The 21,295-nt window shown below is 43.0% G+C and overlaps 1 protein-coding gene and 1 long non-coding RNA gene across 9 annotated transcripts in view; one reads left to right on the forward strand and one right to left on the reverse strand.

The window, feature by feature from the left end:
* Positions 1-9,972, reverse strand: part of BMP2K (BMP2 inducible kinase) — a 103,547-nt gene extending 93,575 nt beyond the window's left edge. The window contains exon 1 of the mRNA XM_005012757.6: positions 9,854-9,972. Coding sequence (XP_005012814.2) covers positions 9,854-9,896 — 43 coding nt within the window. The 5' untranslated portion in view covers positions 9,897-9,972. The remainder of the gene's footprint in view (positions 1-9,853) is intronic.
* Positions 1-21,295, forward strand: part of LOC113843596 (uncharacterized) — a 61,835-nt gene that overhangs the window by 29,195 nt on the left and 11,345 nt on the right. For 2 of the 8 annotated variants that reach the window (XR_011809173.1, XR_011809172.1), the window contains exon 4: positions 1,924-2,017. The exons of 1 other annotated variant lie outside the window; for it this stretch is intronic. This is a non-coding gene — a long non-coding RNA (uncharacterized lncRNA). Of the gene's footprint in view, positions 1-1,923; positions 2,018-8,835; positions 9,906-14,701; positions 14,841-19,756; positions 19,832-21,295 lie in introns of those variants that run through there. 5 more of the 8 variants (XR_011809174.1, XR_011809175.1, XR_011809177.1 and 2 more) reach the window with 5 other exon arrangements.

Consider the following 21,295-nt stretch of genomic DNA (forward strand, 5'->3'; position numbering starts at 1 on the left):
CCAAGAGAAAGGGCCTGAGAGATCATACCAGGTCCAACAGTTCCCAGTTAGCATTTGACCTTAAATTCCAGGTTCCCATGGCTATCTGTATTTAATGGGTTTCTCTCCTATTTGTTTTATTCTTTATATAGTCATTTATACCAGTGCAAAGACACAAAAATCTAAGTGGATCAGAGTGCTAATGTCCTGCATGCACTCACTTAACCCTGCTGTCCCGCATAGTCATCTGTCCTGTTCTCATTCTCCACCTGTATCCAAGATAACACTTAAGAACATCAAGCAAAGGAAAAGCCTTTATTCCCCACAGCACAAGGAAGAGATTGTGTTGCTTTGCATCATGACCAGATCATGCCAGGGGAAAGCATTTGCATAAAGGGAGGACAAAGGACCCCAGCAACATTATACCCCCCTTTTGAGCAGGATGAAATGACGGCATAAGGTGTTATGGAAGCTCAGGCCTACAGCACAGTTTGTAGCTGGAAGCCAATGTCATTGACTGGGCTGACTGGGAAGAACATCACTAAACAAAAAACAACTTAGGACCCCTGACCTCTATGATACAGTTCTTCCTCAGTCATGATTAGGCTTGGACAGACAGAGCATCAGCTTGCTCTGTTTGGTTCAACAGCACTAGCAGGCTCCATCAGATACCTAACAGCTCATCTCCCTTGCAACCAAGAAACAAGTTTCTTGAAGGGCAAGAGAGCTGTTGCTCTTCAGTTTGTACAGGCATGACCCTCCACTGTCTTTGATTCAGAATACAATTTCAAGCTAACCTAAGTATAAAATTGGCTAAAATGCAGAGTAGACAGACATTGAGAAGGACAGGTGTTGGTCATTACTGGAATACATGACAATAACTGGGAAGGAAGAGCTACTCTGCTTTCACCCCACACTTCAAGAACAGTTCAGCTTAGATTCGAGTAGCAGGAATTTGTACGGTGAAATTAAAAACCTAATATAGCTTTAATATTGGGATGCTCTTCACGCAGATGTGATAGAGGGAGACAAACCCAAACTTTCCCTTCACTTTTCAAACACGAAAAAAATTAAGGGTGATATCAGAGACTGAGCATGCAGTGCTTCCCCATTGAGACCCTACACCTCAAATGGAAATCCTAAGTGTTAGACAGGGCCAAATTACTTCTCTTGACAGATCGCATCCAAAAGTCTTTTTGCCCTATGCTTTGATGCATCTGATAATTTCAGAGTTGCAACTACTCCATTCCATTATGAGAATGAAATGCATCCTGATACTAAAATTCTAAGAATTGAGTGCAGTAACTTGTCCTACCTCTTCCCTCAAAAGTGAAAGAAAAAAAAAACAGCCTTACTTTTCACCAGCTACTTGCCCTTTCAACACAAGTCATCTGATTCTATTCACTCATTTATCCCTCATTTGTTAAGCAGCCTGCTCTTACAAGCTCAGCTACAGTAAGATATATAGTTGGTTGTCCTCAGACAATAGGACAAACATGAAATCCTGCCTGGCTAAGTGCACGCAATTTCTACTCATAAAACAACCTTCCAATCCTTTTGTCCCAAAGCAGATTCTTCACTTGGAGCCATTTCAGCATTACAAAACACCTTTCTTTACCCATTGTGGAAACAATGCACACAAACTGCACAAGCAGCATATTTAAACTTTTTAATGGATCTAGTAGCATCAACCACATATTGCCTGTTTTAAGTCCTGGATCCTGGGGATATGAAGCATGTCTCTAGGAGTGCATAAGACAGCTTACCGTGAGAGAACCTAAGCAGCAGCTTAATGTTAGACATGTATGTGAACCTGGAAAATGGAAGCCGTACTCAGCTCACCAGCACTGGAGCAGCCTTTCAGCAATAACGCTCCCTTGGCACTCTAGAGCAGCTCGTGTCAGTGAAGCGCTGCAAGCTGAATGACACAGGGTTTGTTTTCAGACAGGTGGCAGAGCTGGGAAGCCAGAAATCTTCCAGGCATAACTCTGATTAACTCCTGCACCCATTTCCAAAGTGAACTGTCATTTCCCCGCTGGTAAGTTTTCATCTGGGCTGTTGATGACAAGCCATTAAAGCATCCAGCCAATTCCACTCACATAACCAGTTATATGACCAACAGGGAGAGAACAGCAGCTAGACCTGAAAAGGCTTTTGGTCTCCTGCTGTGCTTAGATTATGATTTAATGCTGAAAAGTTGGCATGGCAACCAAATGCTTGGCAACAAAACATCATGGCCAAGGAACAGGCCCAGAACAGGGCCAAATAAAAGCACTGCCCAACTCTTTGCGGGCAGATCTGTGCCCTACATACACTTGTTGTCAGCGCTTCTGTATGAGTGAGGATTACATCACAAGGAAGCATTATTAATAACCTGGGCAGGTCTGCAGTAAGTGAATAGCAAGAGTTCTCTGAAACACTCAAAACGGACCCTGGCGTCTCGTCCAGGCTCCTTTTGCTTCATCCACTGATTGCAAGGTTGCCAGGAGACAGTCTTGCTCCACACCAGGGTTTGCCATGAAGTGCCATTGTAATTTCACTGTCCCCCTCCTCCTCTGTCCTCCTCTTGCTCTCCTCAATGACAGGAGCCTGGCAATGCCCTGGTCCTCCGTTCTGACACAATAACCTCTTTTGATTTGGGAGTACTCAAAAGCTTTTTGCTTTTTCCACAACAACCTACCAAGCAAAACCCCAAAACCACACAAATCCAGATTTGCATGCATAGGCTGGAAAAGGGATGCAAGCACTTTAAAAGTTGGGTCTGACCTGAAGGGAAATTAGTGAATTAAACTGAAGGGCCCTGTGTTGGACAGATCAAAGACTCCTCATAGGCTCTGTAAGCACTGTGGTTTCATCTTCTGAAACGTAACATGAACATTTACACGCCTCACAAGTGCATACAAAGTACATTACCCTTATTTGTTCTGGGAACCTTTTATAGCCCACTAAAGTACATCCTTGGCTATTTAAATGCCCCCAGGCTTTTGTTTCATCATGCAGGGCTTCAGAAACCCCACTTGCCTTCAGGTATCAGCAAGTCAAGTCCTGAGTGCATCAGAACATAAGCCACTCCTTCTCCAGCCTTCATCAGGTCAAGTGCTTTCCTTATACCTCTGCAAAGGAAGCCTTCTGCACATGGACTCAGGATGAGCCACTGAGTATGGCATCCCCTTCCCCAGCCTGCAGGCGCCAGGGCCATCTCTTAGTTCAGAGAGCTGTGCTGTTAAGCAGATAAGAGACGTTAAAGGCTAATCAGTTCCATGGTTGCTTTGCCAAGTACTGTGAGCCAAGGATCAGTTTGTGCTGCCATTTAGCATAGCATTTCATTGTCAGAACATAAACTGAAAGGTGGCAGCTAAGGAGGAGATCCCTGTGGTAACAGAGACCTTTTCTCAGCAGCAAAAGCTTCTAAAAGAATAGCACAGCTAATACATAGCTAGACAACATAGTACTTTAGCTTCCTCAAGGGTCTTGAAAAGCTGCCAGAAATTGAGAGAAGATTTTTAGTGCTCCATTTGCAGGGACTTAATCACACAGCCTGTTTCTGCACCTGTGGGGAAAGCATTTCATTTACATGCTATTCTCCAGTGCAGTAACCACTCTTTTCCTGAATGAAAATTCCTTCACTGCTTGCAAGTGAACTAAACTGGATCTGTTATCACCATCAATCCCAATACTTGTGCTCATTCCAGCATTCCTGCTTGCCATTCCACCCTTCACCACTCCCTGACAACTGTTTCCCTCACTCATGTCAGTTTCCCAGATGCTCTTAGGCACACAAGACCTCTTCCCTAGCCACATCATTGAACCTAGACAGATTGACAGAAGAAAAACACTTTTAACCAAACTGTCAGGCTTCTTATACCCATTCTGTGTCGTTTTATCAGGCTTCGTTGTTTTGCTTCCAATTCACTCCTTCACCATGGGACACATTCCCCTTTCTTCTCTCCCATCACTACAAGCAGTGACTAATGCGTTGCAGTGCTACAGTTGTGACTCTACAGTTGAAAATGACATTGAAAAATGAAGCATCAACTTCACTGTTGTCGTCTTGCACAATCAGAGTGAAGTAGCTGTGTTGAGAGCAGAGAGGTGTGAGGCAGAAGAGTGGATTTTCTATCAGCAGCTCCAGCTCTGAGCCTCACAAGCTGAAGATAAGCTGCTCTCTTGCACAAAGCTGAACAGGAATTTCATACAAGTCATGCCACAGGATGAATAACTCCCCAGTGTGCTAGGTGATACAGTCAGCAGCTGAACAGTGCTTGCAGTGCACATCCAAGAGAGGTGCATGAGTATCACCAGGCTTCTCATCACACCCACTCTTACCATGCAGTCATAATGACCGTGTTAGGAAACAAATTACCCATGCTCATAAGCCTCACTGGGATAACTATTTTGTTTGTAGGGACCCACAGGGTAACAGCAGCAGGTCATAGTTCATCTGAATTGATTTGCCAGCTCCTATTCTCTGAAGCTGTACTACATACAGAAATCATTCAAATGCACCAGAAGTGTACCACAGGCCCAGCGTAGACAAACTACACATTTCCCAGTGTATGGAAGGGTTATGTTTGCCTGTCACTGCCTGCCCATCCTTCTCCTTTTGTCTTTGATTCAAGATACAAGCCACACACTGACCAGCACGTGGACAGCCACTAAAGAGAGTACAAGGAGGTTCACAAGCACACAGACATACAGCTGAGGCTTTGTTCTGGTCATGTTTACTTGCAAGGCAAACACTTAAGCATTGTTTCTGTTGGACAAATTGTAACTGTCCAGCAAGGAGAGATCTAGTTCCAGCTGGTTAGAGCTGTTTTTATTTCTTACCTCCTCCCCCACCCTCTTCAATAACCCATGAATCCAGCTTATCCACAAGAAAATAAGTACAAGCTGCCCATTGGCTTCTTTCCCACTTCAAATTGACACCGAGCTAACCCCAGTCCATACCAATACTTCAAGTAGAGGAAACATACTTTATTAAGTGTAGCTTGAAAGGTCAACCCAAAATTGACTGATGTGTCCAAGACAAAGATCCTGCACTTCTGTTGATATTAGGAGCAGTCAAGAGTGAGATGCCCTTTCATAGTCCCCACTGAAGTGTTCTCAGCTTGTCACACAGCACTGGACACACAAGTTTAATACCACTGGAGCATAGCTACATGAACCTCAGAGCTATTACCTAATAACTTTTTGCCTTGTGTAGCACCTGACAACAAACAGCAATCATCCACTGTGCAACACCAAATGTCACAAAGCCAGTCTCAGGAGATGACTAGGAGAACAGTACCATCAGAACAAAGCCTCTCATTTTCTCTGTTGAATGCATCGCAGAAAAGTAATACAAGAATGCCACTGTTTGATTTCTATATTCTTTCCAGCAATTTAAATTTTTAAATACAACTTATTCCTTTAGAAGGACATTAATACTCAATCACAGCAGAAGAAACACCAATCTCAAGAAGTACAGTCTTCACAGGGAAGCAGCAGCAGAAGCAGACTGGTATAAAGGGACATCAAATGCGTTTCAGGGCTGCAAAGAGAACCCTGTTGTCCAGTAACACAGAGCCAAAGTGACATTTTGAGTTACTTAACCTGAAGCCCTGCTCTTTAAGAAATCTGTGTCATATGAAAACCATCCCAGAAGACACTCATTAGCTTCACTGTTACGTCAAGAAGGTGGTTTCAAAAATCTCTCCCATCAACCAGTCTTGTAATCTACTACTTCAAGGACTGAACTCAACCATCAGTTCCCATTTGTAGTTTTAGTTGACAGGACTACAGTTCAGGCCCTCTAAGAGCAGCAAGATCAAATGCATTGGGGAAAAAAATGCAATTGCATGGAACATCACCAGGGAAGGTTGTTTCTTAGTATATTTGAGGGTAAGACCTACACACAGAGTCAGCAATTAATTTCACATATCTGTTAAAGGCAGATGCAGAATCCTGAGGGCACAGAGCCTATGCCACCAGAGTCAAGTCTGAAACCCATTTTTTAAGTTATCCTAATTTTGTCATACAACATTTGGTAATGAAAGTACAATTCCCCCCCCCCCCCCCCCCCCCCCTTCTCTAATTAGTAACCACTGTTCCCTTACCATAGTAAGGAAATGCCTTCAAGTAGCCACAGACACAGGGGAGTCTTGCAGAGCGTAGTTGAAAGGCAAGATTGCTCTATCATCATGAACCCTGTCCTACAACTCCTGGCCAAACAGTAGGACTGGCAGCTAAGTGCACAATTCACATACATACAGTTTGTGTTTGTATGTGTGATCAAAGAAGCACATTTCAAGGGCTTACAGAATCCAAAGTAACAAACTGAACATAAGCCCCAAAGTTCTTAATTTATTAACCCCACCTCCACATCATTATTCAAATCAAGTCAAAGAACACAGACAAAATGCACAGCATTTTATGTGCTTCTTTCAACTTCTTTCCATGACCGTGTAGTACGTGAGAATTCAGAGCTTTCTGACCCAGACATAGGTTTTCCCCTTTAGAGGAAACCTCTCCTTGTTCTTCTGGACCCTGAGGAGGGATGGCAAGCTCAACTTCTAGTTGTGTGAGGCTAGCTCATTACAGCAGATCTCATGACTGTCCCTCTGGCCTGTTCCTCCCTTTATGAAGAATTCTGTAGATAAACTTCACTTTATCAAAAGGGAGGAAGTTACTGCCGGATACGGAGAGTCAGGAAGGACAGCAGCCCACTGCACAGCAAAACAGCTTTAGAGGAACAGTTCTTTTTCCACACAGATAGAAAAACAAGACTTAACCATTTGAGTGCCATGCCACTAATTCAGCCTGGACTAGGCTTACCACTCCTGCCATTTTAATTGCAAGGGCCTTCCCTTGCAAGGGGGAACTGAGTAAACAATTTAAGCTTTCTGGTGGCTGGAAATGACAGGAGTGATAATCCCCAAATTTTAAGGCAGGGATTCTGTACTTCAGTGTAGCAGGTACCAAGCCCTTCTCTCTGCCCCGAGCTCCCTGTATAACCTCAGCTGGGCATTATGCTCAGGCATAGCAGTCAGCCAAGAACACAGTGCCCAGGAGAGCTGATAAGTACTGGTCTGGTCAGGTTATCAAACAGTACAGCAGCAAGGGAGAGCACTGTATGCCCAGAAGGAGTCCAACACAGTTGTTTCAAGACTCACTTGGGCTATCTTTAGAGGGACACTTGCAAAATTAAGCAGATTCACAAGAACATAAATAACTGGGATACTCTTTCCACAAGTGCTCTGCTCAGTCCTCCTGTCTTGTTCAAGTGCAATATCTGTGGGCAAGTGATAACACCTCCCCATCTCAGGCTGCAAAGCCCTGTATAACTTCATCTCAGCTATGGCTGTGACAGCTGGCCAAGCTGTTGCTGCAGAAAGCACACAATTCCTGTCCTAGGCTCAGAGTCACATGCCCAGAAGGGGGCTTCACACTGATGCAATGTTTCTTCCTGAGGGATGACTTGGCCTAGTTGAGGCATCTTTTTGTGGGCTTTTCCCTTTTGAAAGGAGGAAAAAAATATCAATGCTTTGTAATCATTTATTTAGCAATGTACGTCTGAGCACATAAGTTCTATAAAATGTATTTCAAAGAAAAGTTAATTTTCTTTGACCACAAGAAAAAGATTCCACTGCTATTTCTTCAAAAATCATTTAAATACATAAGAGGTAACACATTGTCTTTTTTGGCTGATTAACGCTCTCACACTGCTGTTGATATTACAGCACTAGGTTGACATTAGAATGTTAATATATAAAAGAAACAACAGGCCTTTAACAAAGGCAATGAAACCCCTTTCTTTGGAAAAGCGCTATTTCTGTACTGATAGAAAACAGTACCCCCTGAGTTTAGATGAAGTTCCTGCACACCCAGAGCCTATGACACATAGAACAGAAACAGACAAAAAATGGCTTCTCCAAGAAGACCCTAATGCAGATGACAACAACAGCCAGTGATCGCTGTCACTCCCCACCACCCTTGGCACAGGATTCCCAGGCTCTCTGGGCAAGCCATTAGCTCTAGGCAGGCTGCTTTACTTCTGCAAACTGCTGTACAGAGGCTCAGCCTTGCAAATGTACTATGCAAATGCCCAGTGCACCCAAGCACACTCTGTACCAGTGCCTAGTGTCTGCATGGTGGCACCTGCCTATCAGAAGCACAGCAGAGAATTTAAGATAACAAATACCAGGAGACCTATGGTGTACTTCTCCCTGTTGTCATGGAAAGAAACCACAACCTGAGCAGATGCTCATGGCAGAGCACCACAACCCATACACAAAGTGCTGCTGCTCCAAGGAGCTTTACATCTCACACAGCCATCCTCAGGGTGGCACAGATGCATCCTGTGGGATATTAAGGGTGGCAACACCACAAAGCCATCAAGGTAGCTAGAACCAATTTGGTTCAGCTGCTAAGCGAATGACATTGGGGGAAAAAAAAGAGCAAAGCCTTCCAGTGGTTACTGTCCCCTGTTAAACACCTCACTTCTGCAGGGGTGAAGGGTTGGAACGAGCAAACAATTTCAAGTGCCTCACAGAGTCTGCACACAGCACACCTCCCTGTACTGAAAAGTAGAAAACGGTTTGCTCAAGCCCAGCATACTACAACCCAGGCTCTTTGCTGGCTGGCAGGCACAGAGCTCTGTATTAACAGAAGGCAGGTCAATCATGATCTTGTTTACAAAGAGCAGCCACCTGAGTGAAGAGCACAACTTAAACCTCAGAAGGTGGGAGCACTTAAATCATCCTGGACAGTACCACACTACATGTCTCCCAGCCCAGGCCTTAGTCTCATTTACTTATAACTGCTATTTTCTGGGTGAGTGCTGCAGTTCATGGTTTGCCTCTTCATTTTTTGTTTCAGTGCTGTAGGATTAAAGTCCTCTGGGACTGGATCACCTTAAAGGATTAAGCCTGAATGTCTTCACACAACCAACAACTTGCCACCTGGCAAGATGCCTTACATCTGCATATTCCGATAAGATAAGGAGACATCAAAGGTGTAACTAACTGCCAATAGCCTCTCCAGGCTCCTTTAACTCTGCCCCTGAAGCATTGTTACTTTGAAGTAGAAGTCATTTACTCCCCACTTATGTAAGTCCTTCAGGGCAATCTCCACCTTGCTTAAGTGTAGTCTATCTGCACCTCTACCAGAGATAAGTTACAGCACAATCAAGAGTTGGAGCACTGGAAGGAACAGCACGCCACAACAGCTCATCAGCACTGACAGTCACCCTGCTCTGGGGCCCAAGTCACCTCAAGGCTCAGGCATCACATCAGTCATCTCCTGGTGCAATGCTCTTATGAATACAGTGACAGGCTAATCTGGGGCTGTAATAACACCTAAGCAAACATTTGTGAAAGTTCTTGTTTCTCTAGGATTTGTATCCAGTAGTGTATTTTATTGCCTCTTTGGAAGGCCATCCTTCTCATCCTTTTGTGTGAAACAAAACACTGTCTACAAATAAATATTAATTGCTTCAATATAAAGTCCAACACTTCCTATGGGTTTAACACAGGTCTGTTAAGCCAAACCTCCTGATTCTTATTTTTAAGAACTTGGGAGTGCATTCAGATGCCCTTCATCAGTTCTGCTGGAAAGACAGCAGGTACCATCTAACAGCAGTCACAGAACTAGTAATGCTAACTCCTTTTGATGCTGAAAGAAACACAAGATCTTCAGAACTGTGTTACAGAGTTACATGCCACAGAGTTACTCTCGCTTGCAGAGCTGCAAATTCAACAGCAGCAGTTTTAAATTAGAGACATGCTCCAAGCAAATATGCTAGTTTAAAAACAACTGCAACAGGCATGATACTCAGTCTGAGAACATTATGCAACATTACATCTACATCCAAAAATAAGCTAGGTTAGGCAAATACCTTGCAGGAGAGCAGCAAAACCAAAGTTGCAAAAATACACCATCACCCATCACTGGAGTCACCACAAGTAAAAACAAACAAAAAACAACAGCAAAGAAGTTGCTTATCTTCCTTTGCCCCTTTTATGTTGTATATAGTCAGATGGGATACAGCTGCTGTGATAACTACAAGGTCCTGATTGATCATTGCTCTGGAGGAAGACAGGCATTTAAAGAGGCACTCACACCATTATACTGGCAGTTATTGTAATATTGGCTGCTTGTTTGGTGTGCCAGGTAAAAAGGAGCAGAAGCCCATACACATCCCATTTGGAAGCTGAAACCAAGCACTGCCATTTCCATTCCTGTAATCTGTTCCTTGCAGACTCCATCTATGGTGAACAGTATTTTTCAATAATGTAGAATAGATCTGGACTGAATCATATCACCGAGCCCTACCTCTTGAGCCACAGAAGCAATCTGAGCAGCGGAGATATTTTGCAACTATAACAAAATCTTCTTTCTAAGTCCTTGATATGCTTTCAGAATAGGACAAGGTTAACAAAGTGAGCTGTCCAAACTCAGCTGGCAGAGCTGTTGGCAGTCTCCTGGTCACACAGGTTAGCATGTTATGTGTCATCCAATGTTGTGTAAACTTCATTGTTTTAAAAGTCAAGTCACCCGTTTCAGAAGACTGCCTTAAGCAAGGGTGAAGGATGTTTTGTGCTTCCTGAACTCAAAGTCTCCCTATGCAGCTGTACCCAAGAGACTCAGAAACTTCCTAGTCCCAGTGCTCTTTTTACGGATTCCTTTCCCTTATCGAATCCAGGATCTGGAAAAATGGTTTGGCAATGAAATTATTGTAAAATCTACGGGAAGCTACAGGAAAACAAAACGAAATAAAACAAAACAAAACAAAAAAAAACAGCCTTTGAAACAACCTTGATATTCAGCCATGCAGAGAATTCAGTGCTTGAGAGAACTATTTTTGGGCGATGGAGAAGAAGTTGCAATTCTCTTCATGCCCCGAACACGTTGACACTAGAGGTGCAAAAAAGCAAGAGCTGTTCCAGACACGGAAGGGAAAGGAGGGGGACGTGCAAAGCACAGAGACAGACCACGTAGGCAAAACAGGAAGCTCTGGCCAAAAAGGAAATGCTTGAATGCTGTCTTAAAAACATTTTTTCTGTGAAACTCCGGGCAGTTAGAAAGAGGTGAAAGAAAACCAACTTTCTGCTGAATCAGCAACTTAAATCTCATGTTCTGCAGCACATGATCTCTTGTATTTTTCCTCACTGCACAGAACGCAGCTTGCAGCAGCTCATGCCACCACCAAACCCGGGGAACTCCTAGTAAGAGGCTCTGAGCACACATCCTTTCACTTCACATGCTCAGTCTGCATCTGTCATTTCAGGCGGTTTCTAGAAGTACAGGGACACGCTCAAACCTTCTGCAACAAATGCTTTTCCACGTTTGGAAGCAGCTTGTCCAATGATGATACTGGTTAAATAACACAACGTGATTTTTAGTCTCTATTCAGATGCCAGGATGGGGAATACAAAAAGTCACAGCTGATCCTGTGTGTCACCTGAGGCTGGTTTCCCCAGAACACTCGGAAAGAGTGAAAATAATGAAAAAAAAAATGAAAGTAACATTAAATTGGCTTACTTTATTTCTCTGCAGGTGTAAGGAAAGAGGAAGCAGGTTCTTTATGTAGAGGTAGGAGACCAAAACTTTGAGAAGTGAAGGAACAGTAGAAGTGGCAATTGTCTAGAGATAAGAGCCATCGTTATATATCAGGGTCTGACATCAGATGAAGTAAGTCACAGATCTCACTGACGACTTGGCATAGGCACAGCCACATAGCTTTTTCTTTCTGTGAATTAAAATCATTACAGACATTTAGGTTGCCTCTCTCCAAGCATTCATGCGTACTTCTCATGAATTAATGACAGGGTGAGAATCAATAAACATGGTTCTTCCTACCTCAGCCATCTTAAGAAATAATTGAAACTTCACAGACCTTAGTTGCAAGTGCCCATTTAGTTTGTTAAATGCGAGGGGATCTCTTGTACAAAAGCAAGTCAGCTTCTTAAAGCTAATTTAGATAATCCCATGATCCCTGGAACCACAAACAGGCAAAATTTCCAAGTACAAAGATGGCCCTGTAGTCAAAAACTCTAAAGTTGAAAGCCTCTTTGTTTCCTGCAATCAGCATCATCTCCCAAGTTTTCTCAGAGGCCACTGTAAAGAGGACGCCACTCCAGCCTCCATTTTGCAGAGCGTAAACCTTTGTTGCCTAATGTGCAGAGCTTCTCCAGCACAGAGGGTTGTTGTTGTAAGACATACACAAACTCAAACAGACACACACAATCCACCCAACCTGCTTTTGTTGCTCTGGGGGTTTGGCGAAGCCCATTATACATTTTGCTGAGTAGTTTTTTTTTTTCTAGTAATGGTGAAAGGCAGTTTTCAGACAGACATCAATGGTGATCTCAAACTGACGGGCCAGCAAAACGTTGCAAAACCCACAAAAGAGTTTGCTTTCCTTGGCAGTACGCCCGATTCTGTCATATTAATGCTCTGCCAACAGCTATTGTCCTTGACAAGTGACTCTGCACAGGCAGAACAGGATCCACTGCAAAAAAAAAAATCTTCCCATGTCCTACATCGCTAGCATCTTCTGAGCCTTTAGAAAGGTTAAAATATCTGCCAATGCCAGAAAAGTCATGTCCCCTAGAATACAGAACTACGTTACAAAGCTTAGGGACAATGATTTGGCATTGGAATAAACTCTGTCCTGGAGAAATTAGCTGGAAAATGGTGCAAAGTATAATCAGAATAGGCCTAGGCAGACTCCACAGAGCAAAACAAGACACAACAAACTGGTGGATGAGGCCGCGCAGAATTTCTGCTCCTTGCAATGTCTTTTGTTGTTGTTGTTGTTTGCTTGTTTCCACCTAAAACTCAGTTTGAGTGAAGAGGGAGTGATATATTCAGATGGAGGGGCCTGTCTCCTCATTTAGAGCAATTAAGCATGCAGCCATAGTGACTGCATGCACATCTTTGCTTTTGTCTGTCAGCTGGGAGAGAGCACAGAGATAATGAGGAGAGGGTGTTTACACTGTGCATGGATAGGCAGTTAAGTTAGCAGTTAGTACACAACTGGCTTCTTCAGAGACTGGATTAGGGCAGGAGGATAAAAGCATTTAGGCGAACTGCTAAAATACTGTGTGACACTGAAATACCTTGTCCAGGTTCTAGTTTATTAATAACCTCTCATTTATAATGAATCAAAGTGCAGAAGTGTTCCCAAATAAAAGATCAAAACATTTTCTTTCAATGAAGAGCAGATTCTTCTTCCTCCCATCACAGACACACTCCTGCAGAAAGGTTTTGTTCCATTTAGTTGTGTTTTCTGATGAATATAATGCTATAATGCTTTGTTGCAAAGTTGTCAGCCAGCTTGAGCTAAGTAGGGCACTATCAAACTGCTTAAATATTGACAGTGAGTATTTTCCTTTAAAAAATAAAGGAAGTGAAAGAACATTGTAAGAGGCACAGAAAAATTCCCCTATGTAAAATCAGAGCTAAAGGGGGATTTCTGGGATCCAGTGAGAGCAGAAAGTACAGAAGTGGCATGTTGATCCATCTGTCCCTCGGTGCTGGTATGGGGCATTTAACCTTTGGATAGCTGTTACCTTCTGTAGAGGGACAGTATCTCAACAACAGCACGATGAAGTCTGTAGGTACTGATTGTCACAAAGGAACACAGCTACCTGAGTGTGCTTAGCTTTGGTTTAACAGAGAGGACTCCACAGCAAGCACAGCTGTGGTTACAGCTGCTGCTCCAGAACACGTCAGCTACGAACTGCTGAACCAGGAAGAGGTGCCCCCAGACAGCACAGCGCCCCGACGCACTGCACCTCGCGCTGTCTCAGTAGTTACACCCTCCCTGGGAGGGTTTTCCCGTGCTCAAGGAGACATTAATGCTCGCTACTGAGTTAGGATGTATTAATTAGGATGTGTTAAAAGGACACCCATCCATGCTATGCCAGCTGCTTCTGAGGGGAGAGAACTCCCAGCATGCAAAGTCAGACGGTTCAAATCTCCTTTTGCCTTTCAGCTCCACAAGCTTTCTCACACTTTGGCTGATCTAGAGAGAAATCATGCCCCCCATCACTTCTGCTCTGCTTTTATGGCAGCAGAAAAAAAGGACATATATTCCTTTCAAAGAACCTGCAAATCTTGGTGCAGAACATCATGTGTCTGTTTTATTTGTTTTTATTGTTATTACTGTTCTGTTCTTGCTTTGGGACATTAGGCAAACCTTTCTTTCTCTGATGAAAGAGCAAAAACACCCTCTGCGTACCTGAAGCTCATAAATGTTTTTGCCGTGTTCTTGTGATGGAATCTGTGCACCAGAAGAGGATGTTCATGAATGAGATCTGAATTTTACAGGAACATATTACGCTTGTGGAGTGCAAATAGAGGTCCACAGTTGCTGTGCTCTGACTAGTGCAATTTTTGCTAGTCTTTACGTAGATCTTTTCTTTCACATGAAATTGTGCTTCCTTTCCCACCCCAGGAGATCATGTCTGAGTTTTCAATAGAGTAACTTTTTATAAACTGAGAAAGTGTTACTATTTTTGTAGCTGAGAGCCACCTGTGTGTGAACCATGCGTTAAAGATAAAATTTTCAAAGGTAGCTTGGGATTTGACTACTCAATTAAACTAAGAGAAATTGAATGTCCCAGTCCTCTGAGGTGCTTTGGAATAATCTCTCTCTAAATGTAGCAGCCTAATGAAAATCCAAAGGCATATTACGACATTTTAATTTATTTTTTTATTTTATTTTATTTTCTTCCAGGAAACCATGGGTTACTAAGAGGAGGTGGAAAGACAACAGGCATTAAAAAATATCTCTGTGTCCCACAGGGGAAAATCTTTTTTCATTCTTCTGGACTGCAATCCAGTCAGTAATCCGGCTGCTTCTTTCCTGGAGTATGGCTCCATTACAAGGCAAGGGCAGTCTGCTGCATTTTGGGGATTCCCTTTCTGAAGGCAGTCAAAGGGCATGGCAGAGCAGCAGCCAGCAGCATACTTCAGAGCTCTTTGGATCACAGCAACTGCGGGCACAGCAGGTGTTCATACTGGTCAGGGTGCTTCGTTCAAGCTCACACTTCTGTATTTCAGTTCCTATAGGTATGTAAAAGACCTTGAATAAAGTGACAGGCATGAAAGGCATTAGGGTGCTGAGGGTAACGACTGACCCTAATTCCCCTGATCGGCCATATCTGCAGCACCCACCATCCACCTTCTCTGTGCCCATTGGCTCACAAGCCCTTTTTAAGCTCATACTTGTGTATTATTTTTTTTCTCCTGTGTAATACTGGTTGTGTGTGTGGTGTTTTGTCCTCTATTTTTCCTGATTCTTTGGGTGGGTGCCACAGTTTTGTCATCACTGTAGGGGTTGTTTTAAAGGCTAGGTTGTGACTGTAGCTGTTATCATTGATTTGGTTGTGCTTGTTTTACTTAATAACTGATATTGCCCATTGATGCTGATGGCATGGCCCTGGCTGCTGTGTGGTAGTGAGAAACCCTGGCATGTCTTCCTTAGAGCAATCTGCTCTTGCAGCTCCTTCAACCAGATGTGTCAAGCTTCAGCCTGTCTTTCATTTGCAGTATGTAACAAGAGTAAAAGGCCTGAGAGACAGATCCTTGCTTGCTACAAAGTGCAAGGTACTACTGTACTTAAAAAAATGACTTTAAATGCTATTGTCAGTGAGGAATTCAATGCTCAATAAATTGTCAGCCCATTTCGCTAGCTAGGATATGCAAAATGAATCTCTAAAGAGTTTACAGCACTTCTTTATCCCATTACTGCTTAGATGTTGAAAGCTTTTTAATTTGCTGCTTTGTTCAGGGCAATATCACTGTTTCTGTAGTTAGTCCCTTAGCTTATTGCATTGTAAAGCTGTATATGTGAGCTTGGTGAGTCATCTGGTTGAGAAACCTGGTAAGAATTAGAGAACGGACATACACGTGCTGATGGGCTGTTTCACTTAGACTGTATTTTCCCTAGCAAAGGTATAAAAACCAGATGACTTGCTTGAAATAAAATTTTGGGGAAAGATGACCAATATTGTCCATTTAAAAGTTACCTGGGATATTCTCATACAATTCAAAGAATGTTTTGCACAAAAGTCCACTCGGTTTGGGATTGTAAAATGCCTCAGTCTGGTAATTGTTTAATGTTTTCCTAGACAGAAACTGTGAAGCTGTCTGGTTTAAGTGATAACTCAATCCAGATGCTAGCCTGCAAAGAGCAAAAGTATTCACTAGGCAGAATAATTCTCTGGTTTTCTGGGTGATAAATTCCCAGATCCCATCTTGCGAGGAAGGAACATACTACCCCAAACAGTAGCAACTTTACCAGAAGTTTTACGTCTTATCAAATGGCTCGCTGAGAACAAGCTGCTGACACCCACCCAACAATGACATCAGGCTTTGTTTTTGCCAAGTATTCATGGTGTGGGAAAGGGGGAATTTGGACTCGTTCGACATTAAAGACCAAAGTTTCCTGCATTCTGGTGTATTCACTAAGCAGGATACATCTTGGGGTAATTTTCTATGAAAGGTCACGCAGTCTGTCAACAGCTGAGTGGTAAAGGGCTGGGGGAGCTCTGGTATTTGTTTACTTACTGTCAAATCTATTTCTTAAGGACGATTTTTCTCCTCAAAGTTTGTTAGCTAACTGTGTTTCACACCTGTAAGCTCCCTGCAGAAGCTTGCTCTCCATTGAAGTCATTCCCTGGGTGCGCTGCGGTCATATTTACACAGTTGTTAAGCTCTGTAACACTTAGTGCTAAGTCAATTCAGGAATGAAATAGGGAACAGTACCTTGTTCTCTGATAATCGGGTTAATTGCTTATTTGACATTGCTTTGCAACTGACTGAAAGCAGAGTTTACAGTAGAGAAGGTGAATATAACTATCCATGTTTCTGTTACTGGAAAAACAGTTAAACCTGTTAATGAACATGGGAGGGAAAGGAGATAAAGAAGTAGGAGTGGAAGATTTTTGAAGTAATCTGAAACTTGCTGTGAACTTTTTTTTAAAAAGTGGCCCTTTGTTTTCTCTGCAGCTGAATGCAAAGCTCCCCTTTCCATCTCCTTTCTGAGTTTAAAAATCTCGTGTCTGGTTCTCAGATTTGAAGTTAACTGACAGCGCTGGTGGCCAAAGCTGCTGCCCCACAGGGAGAGCATATAGGGAGAAATGCAAATTGCACTCAATGCAGGTCACAGGGTTGATATAGGCTCAGACTGCAACAAGAAAATGTAGGTGGGTGGTGTAAACTTATTCTCTCCACCTGCTGTCGAGACAAGAAAACTTCAAGTCAGTTGTTTCTTTTAATCTGTTCCTTGAAATGAAGGGTTTTTGTCAAGGTGAAGGCCTGACCCATGAAGAGAAACCTATCACTAATTACACAAATGCATGATTTTGTATTACTAAACCAACTGTTCAGTTAAATACAGAAGTCCTTGGTACAAAGGAAGGTGACTTTCACAAATCTGGGGCATGGGGAACTTAGTGGAGACAGCTTTTATTAAGAAGCACCTGTAATGGTTCCACAGTTGAATTCAAAGGACACTGAACTGAGAAAGGCAGGTGCTTGAACAAGCAGCTGTGGGTTAAGCCCTGTACCTGAAGTATGGCCACAAAGATGTCTTCCCTCCAAAGCAACTTTCTGGCACTGAAGTATTTCAAAGCAGGCACCTGCACCAGCAAGTTGTCTCATGCTTCAGCTGAGAATATTTCCTTGAATGCTATGTGGGGCTTGCAGGCCACATGCCTTGTAAGCACGGCCCCATATGCAGAAATGTCAGAAAGGAGATGAACCGTACGGCTGGGTAGTGCCTGGCTGTACTCCCCTCCTGTGTTGCAGGTATGCTGGAGGCAATTCCCAGTGGACACGTGTGGGGCCTGCATAGTAGCAGGCTGTGCAACCAGGCAGAATCTTCTGCTGAACCACAGAAGAGTGGGGAATGGCACTGGGCAAGTGGAGCTGGGAGCTGCCTGGCTGTCTCTGGCTTACAGACAAAGTTTCCTGGAGCAACAAGCTGTTCTCTCAAATAGAGGTTAAGGAAGTAGCAGAAGCAGAGTTGAGCTGGACTGCCTGCTGTTGTAGAATTACTTTTAGCATTTCAATTCTATCATTTTAAAAATAGCATTTAGCTAGAGATGGCAAATTGCTTACGTGTAGTTTTGTTGAGGTTGTGGCAAGACATCCTTCCTCTCCCCTGGTTTCTAAGTAATTGCTTTGGTTTCTTTTGGCAGAGTTGGCAAACCATAACAGTACCGGTGAGTTTTCTTATCTGAAGCGTGGCATGCGTGAGCTCTGTAATTGGCTTGCTGCGAGGCAGGATGTGCACATCTTCTTGGTAGCAGCTCCCTTAGAAGAGAAACTGGAGTCTGGACCTGGGAGAATTGTGGAGCCTGCCAGCTGGCTGCTTCTCTGTTAGATGCATTTCGTTATATTCCACTTCCAGTGCGTTTTTTCTAGGGAAGTGACACCACCTGCTGCCAGCCTGAGAAGCTGCCTCTTTCTCTTCCTGGTTGCTACAGCCACCTGCCAGGAGTCCGTGCTGATAGCGTGCTACAGAAGGCTCAAGCAGGGAAATTCAGACAAAGCATCACGGTCTCTGTTTTCTCTCATCTGTTTCCACATTGTGGTGGCAAGGTTGTGCACCGCATACAGATTTAAATCAACTAGCTGACTGCTTTTCATGAAATACTAACTGGGTTTGGAACTGGGAGATACAAAGCCAGTATTCACCTTGTCTGCTGCTGCTCTAGTGTTTTGTAGAATGTCATAAGATCACCAGCAAATATGAGATGAATCTGTCTTAAGACCTCTTGCAGAGACAGAAAATCATACCAAACCACAAAGCGTGATGCTGTGGAAACCTTCATGACCTCTTATTACAGCTGTGATAGTAGAAAGAACAGTACCAGCATGCTTGCCTTTCTCACCGCTGTAACAGGTATTTCATCTCTGTGACAGGCTGTCAGATTTATGGGCTTTATAGAGCAGACTATTGGATAGAGCTCCTTTACGACCTTTAGCCTCAGCTTCCCATGGTAATGATCACAGTACCAGCAACTGAACTAATACAGAGGCATAAGGTCAGAAACAGACACTTGTGCAACACAAATGGGCAGTGAAGAGGCGCCCTGCAATGACGGTTTTCAGACAATTTGAGAACAGAAATACCCAAGCTGAAGAGGAAGTTGCCATACAGAAATGACAGCTTGAAAAGATTGGTCTTGCAGCTTGGCCAATATGTGAGAAATGAAAAATTCTCACATATTGGCCAAGCTGCAATGCCAATCTTTTGGTCTTGCATCAGCAGCAACTGCTGGAAAGCTGCTCTGAGTGGCAATGGCAAAAGTGCAGGCTGTTTTTACTTTACTTCCATCTTTCTTGATTTATACTAGACAGAGTCATTCATTCCTGTGTGCTTGACACTACATAGTCCCATTCTATCTTCCATTTTAAAACTCTTAGGTCTCTTTATAAGGATCACCATCTCTTTTTGTTATGTGAAAAGGTATCAGGACAATCCTAAAACTTTTTGTGAAGTCTTCTTTGTAATTGCTTCCTCCAGGACTGGTAAAATCTGTGACTGGAGCTTATCAGCACGAAGGTGGTAACACGTGAAGTGATACTCAAATTTAATTTTAGTTGGTTTTATTGGAAAAGAATCCAGGTTTTAGGTGGCTTGCTGATAAAACACAACTAGAAAAATGGGATTGGATGAAATTTTACTATTTCCACTGCTCCATTGTTGCATCATATTTCCTTAATGCTGTACAGCTGCTGAGGGGCTGTTAACATTTTATAACATGCTTTTACCTTGCAGGCAGCCACAGTCTGTATTTGGCAGAATCAGCCTTGGATGACTTTTAAGCACGTTTTGCCTAGACCACAGCATTTGGTAAGATAGGGATCAGCAACTGCCTGAAGAGACATGTTTAAATAAGCATTTGTTTATTCTGATACTTAATGAGAAAGCAGCTAGTGTTGCAATTTTACACTTAAAGAGCTTTGCAAAATGAATGACAGTAAACAGGAGAAATGTGATAGTACCACTAAATGACTTTCAGCTATGTCCTCCACAGATTTTCAGCAACTGGGCCATGTAGCCCTTAGAAGTGTTAAACTGCCCTGAGAAAAAAACAACCACAGTTGCAAGGTACTAACAGACATCTGGTAGTAACTTCTATCTGATACTGGAAGAATTCTTACAAAAAATCACTCTGACATCATTAACCCATGTTCACCCCTTCCTTGTTTTTTTGACCAAATTCGTGGTGTGTGGAGCTTGAGATGTTTGTCCATTACAATTCAACTGTTCAATTCTTTTAATTCATTTTAATTCTTTTTTTTTTTTTTTTTTTTTTGGGGGGGGGGTGATTGACGGTGGTGGTAGGCTAATAGATTATTTTAATTAGTTCAATGGACCTCACAGCTCTACAGTGAAAAAATCATGCTCCGAAGAAATAAAAACCTGTCAGACTGACTTCTTGGAGGTTTTTCATCTCTCTCTCTCTCTTTTTTTTTTTTTTTTTTTTTAACCAGATTTACTAAAGGACTGCAGTTTGTAGGAAGCTTTCTAGAGTTAACTGCTTGTCGGAAACTGAAGGCTGGTGGCCCCTGTTACAACTTGACATGGGATGGTTTAAGCAGATCCCGTCAAAAAGCAGAGCTGTAACTCTGGCTGATGCTCTTAGGTTCAGATGAAGGCCTTGTTTCTGAAGTTCTTTAAGATGCAGTGCGCTGTGCTTTTTTAATGAGTTCAGGTCCAGGGCTGTTTTAGATTACCTTGAAAAGATTCTCATTTCAGCTACAGGAAGCCACTCTCATGAAAGCAGGCAAGAAGTGTTTGCCCCAGGTCACCTGAATTTAGCATAATGGTTTTAGCAAAGCCAACTTCCTTATGAAAGTCTGAGCCTGATGGAGAGTTCCATGGGGGAATGTATGCACATCACACGAAGGCTGTGTACGGGTATAGATGCCTATATATGTAAAACTTCCAAACGATTTCTGGTGTGGCAGTCCAGCTGACTGATCACGTGCAATCACCTCAAACTCTTGAAGGAGGAAGGGGACTTGGAAGGTGCCAAAAGATAATTTATCACTCCGGCACATTGGTCAGTTCCTGGAAGGTCTACAGATACTGCAGCAGCTGTGCATACTTAGTTTTCCTCAAGAGCTGGATAATTCTGTCACTGATTACCCCAAGCCGTGTGCCAAAGCTAGAAACCTGCACCATCCTATCCTGCACTATTAACCTCTGTCATGAACACAAAAAGGAGTGAGGTTTAGGACACACAAGGCTATAGCAAATAATGGCCGTAGCACAGCTTCCAGGAAAGTTATTTTTGAATGGTCATCCATG

This window comes from Anas platyrhynchos, chromosome 4 (assembly GCF_047663525.1).
Source record: "Anas platyrhynchos isolate ZD024472 breed Pekin duck chromosome 4, IASCAAS_PekinDuck_T2T, whole genome shotgun sequence".
Taxonomy (NCBI): Eukaryota; Metazoa; Chordata; class Aves; order Anseriformes; family Anatidae; genus Anas; species Anas platyrhynchos.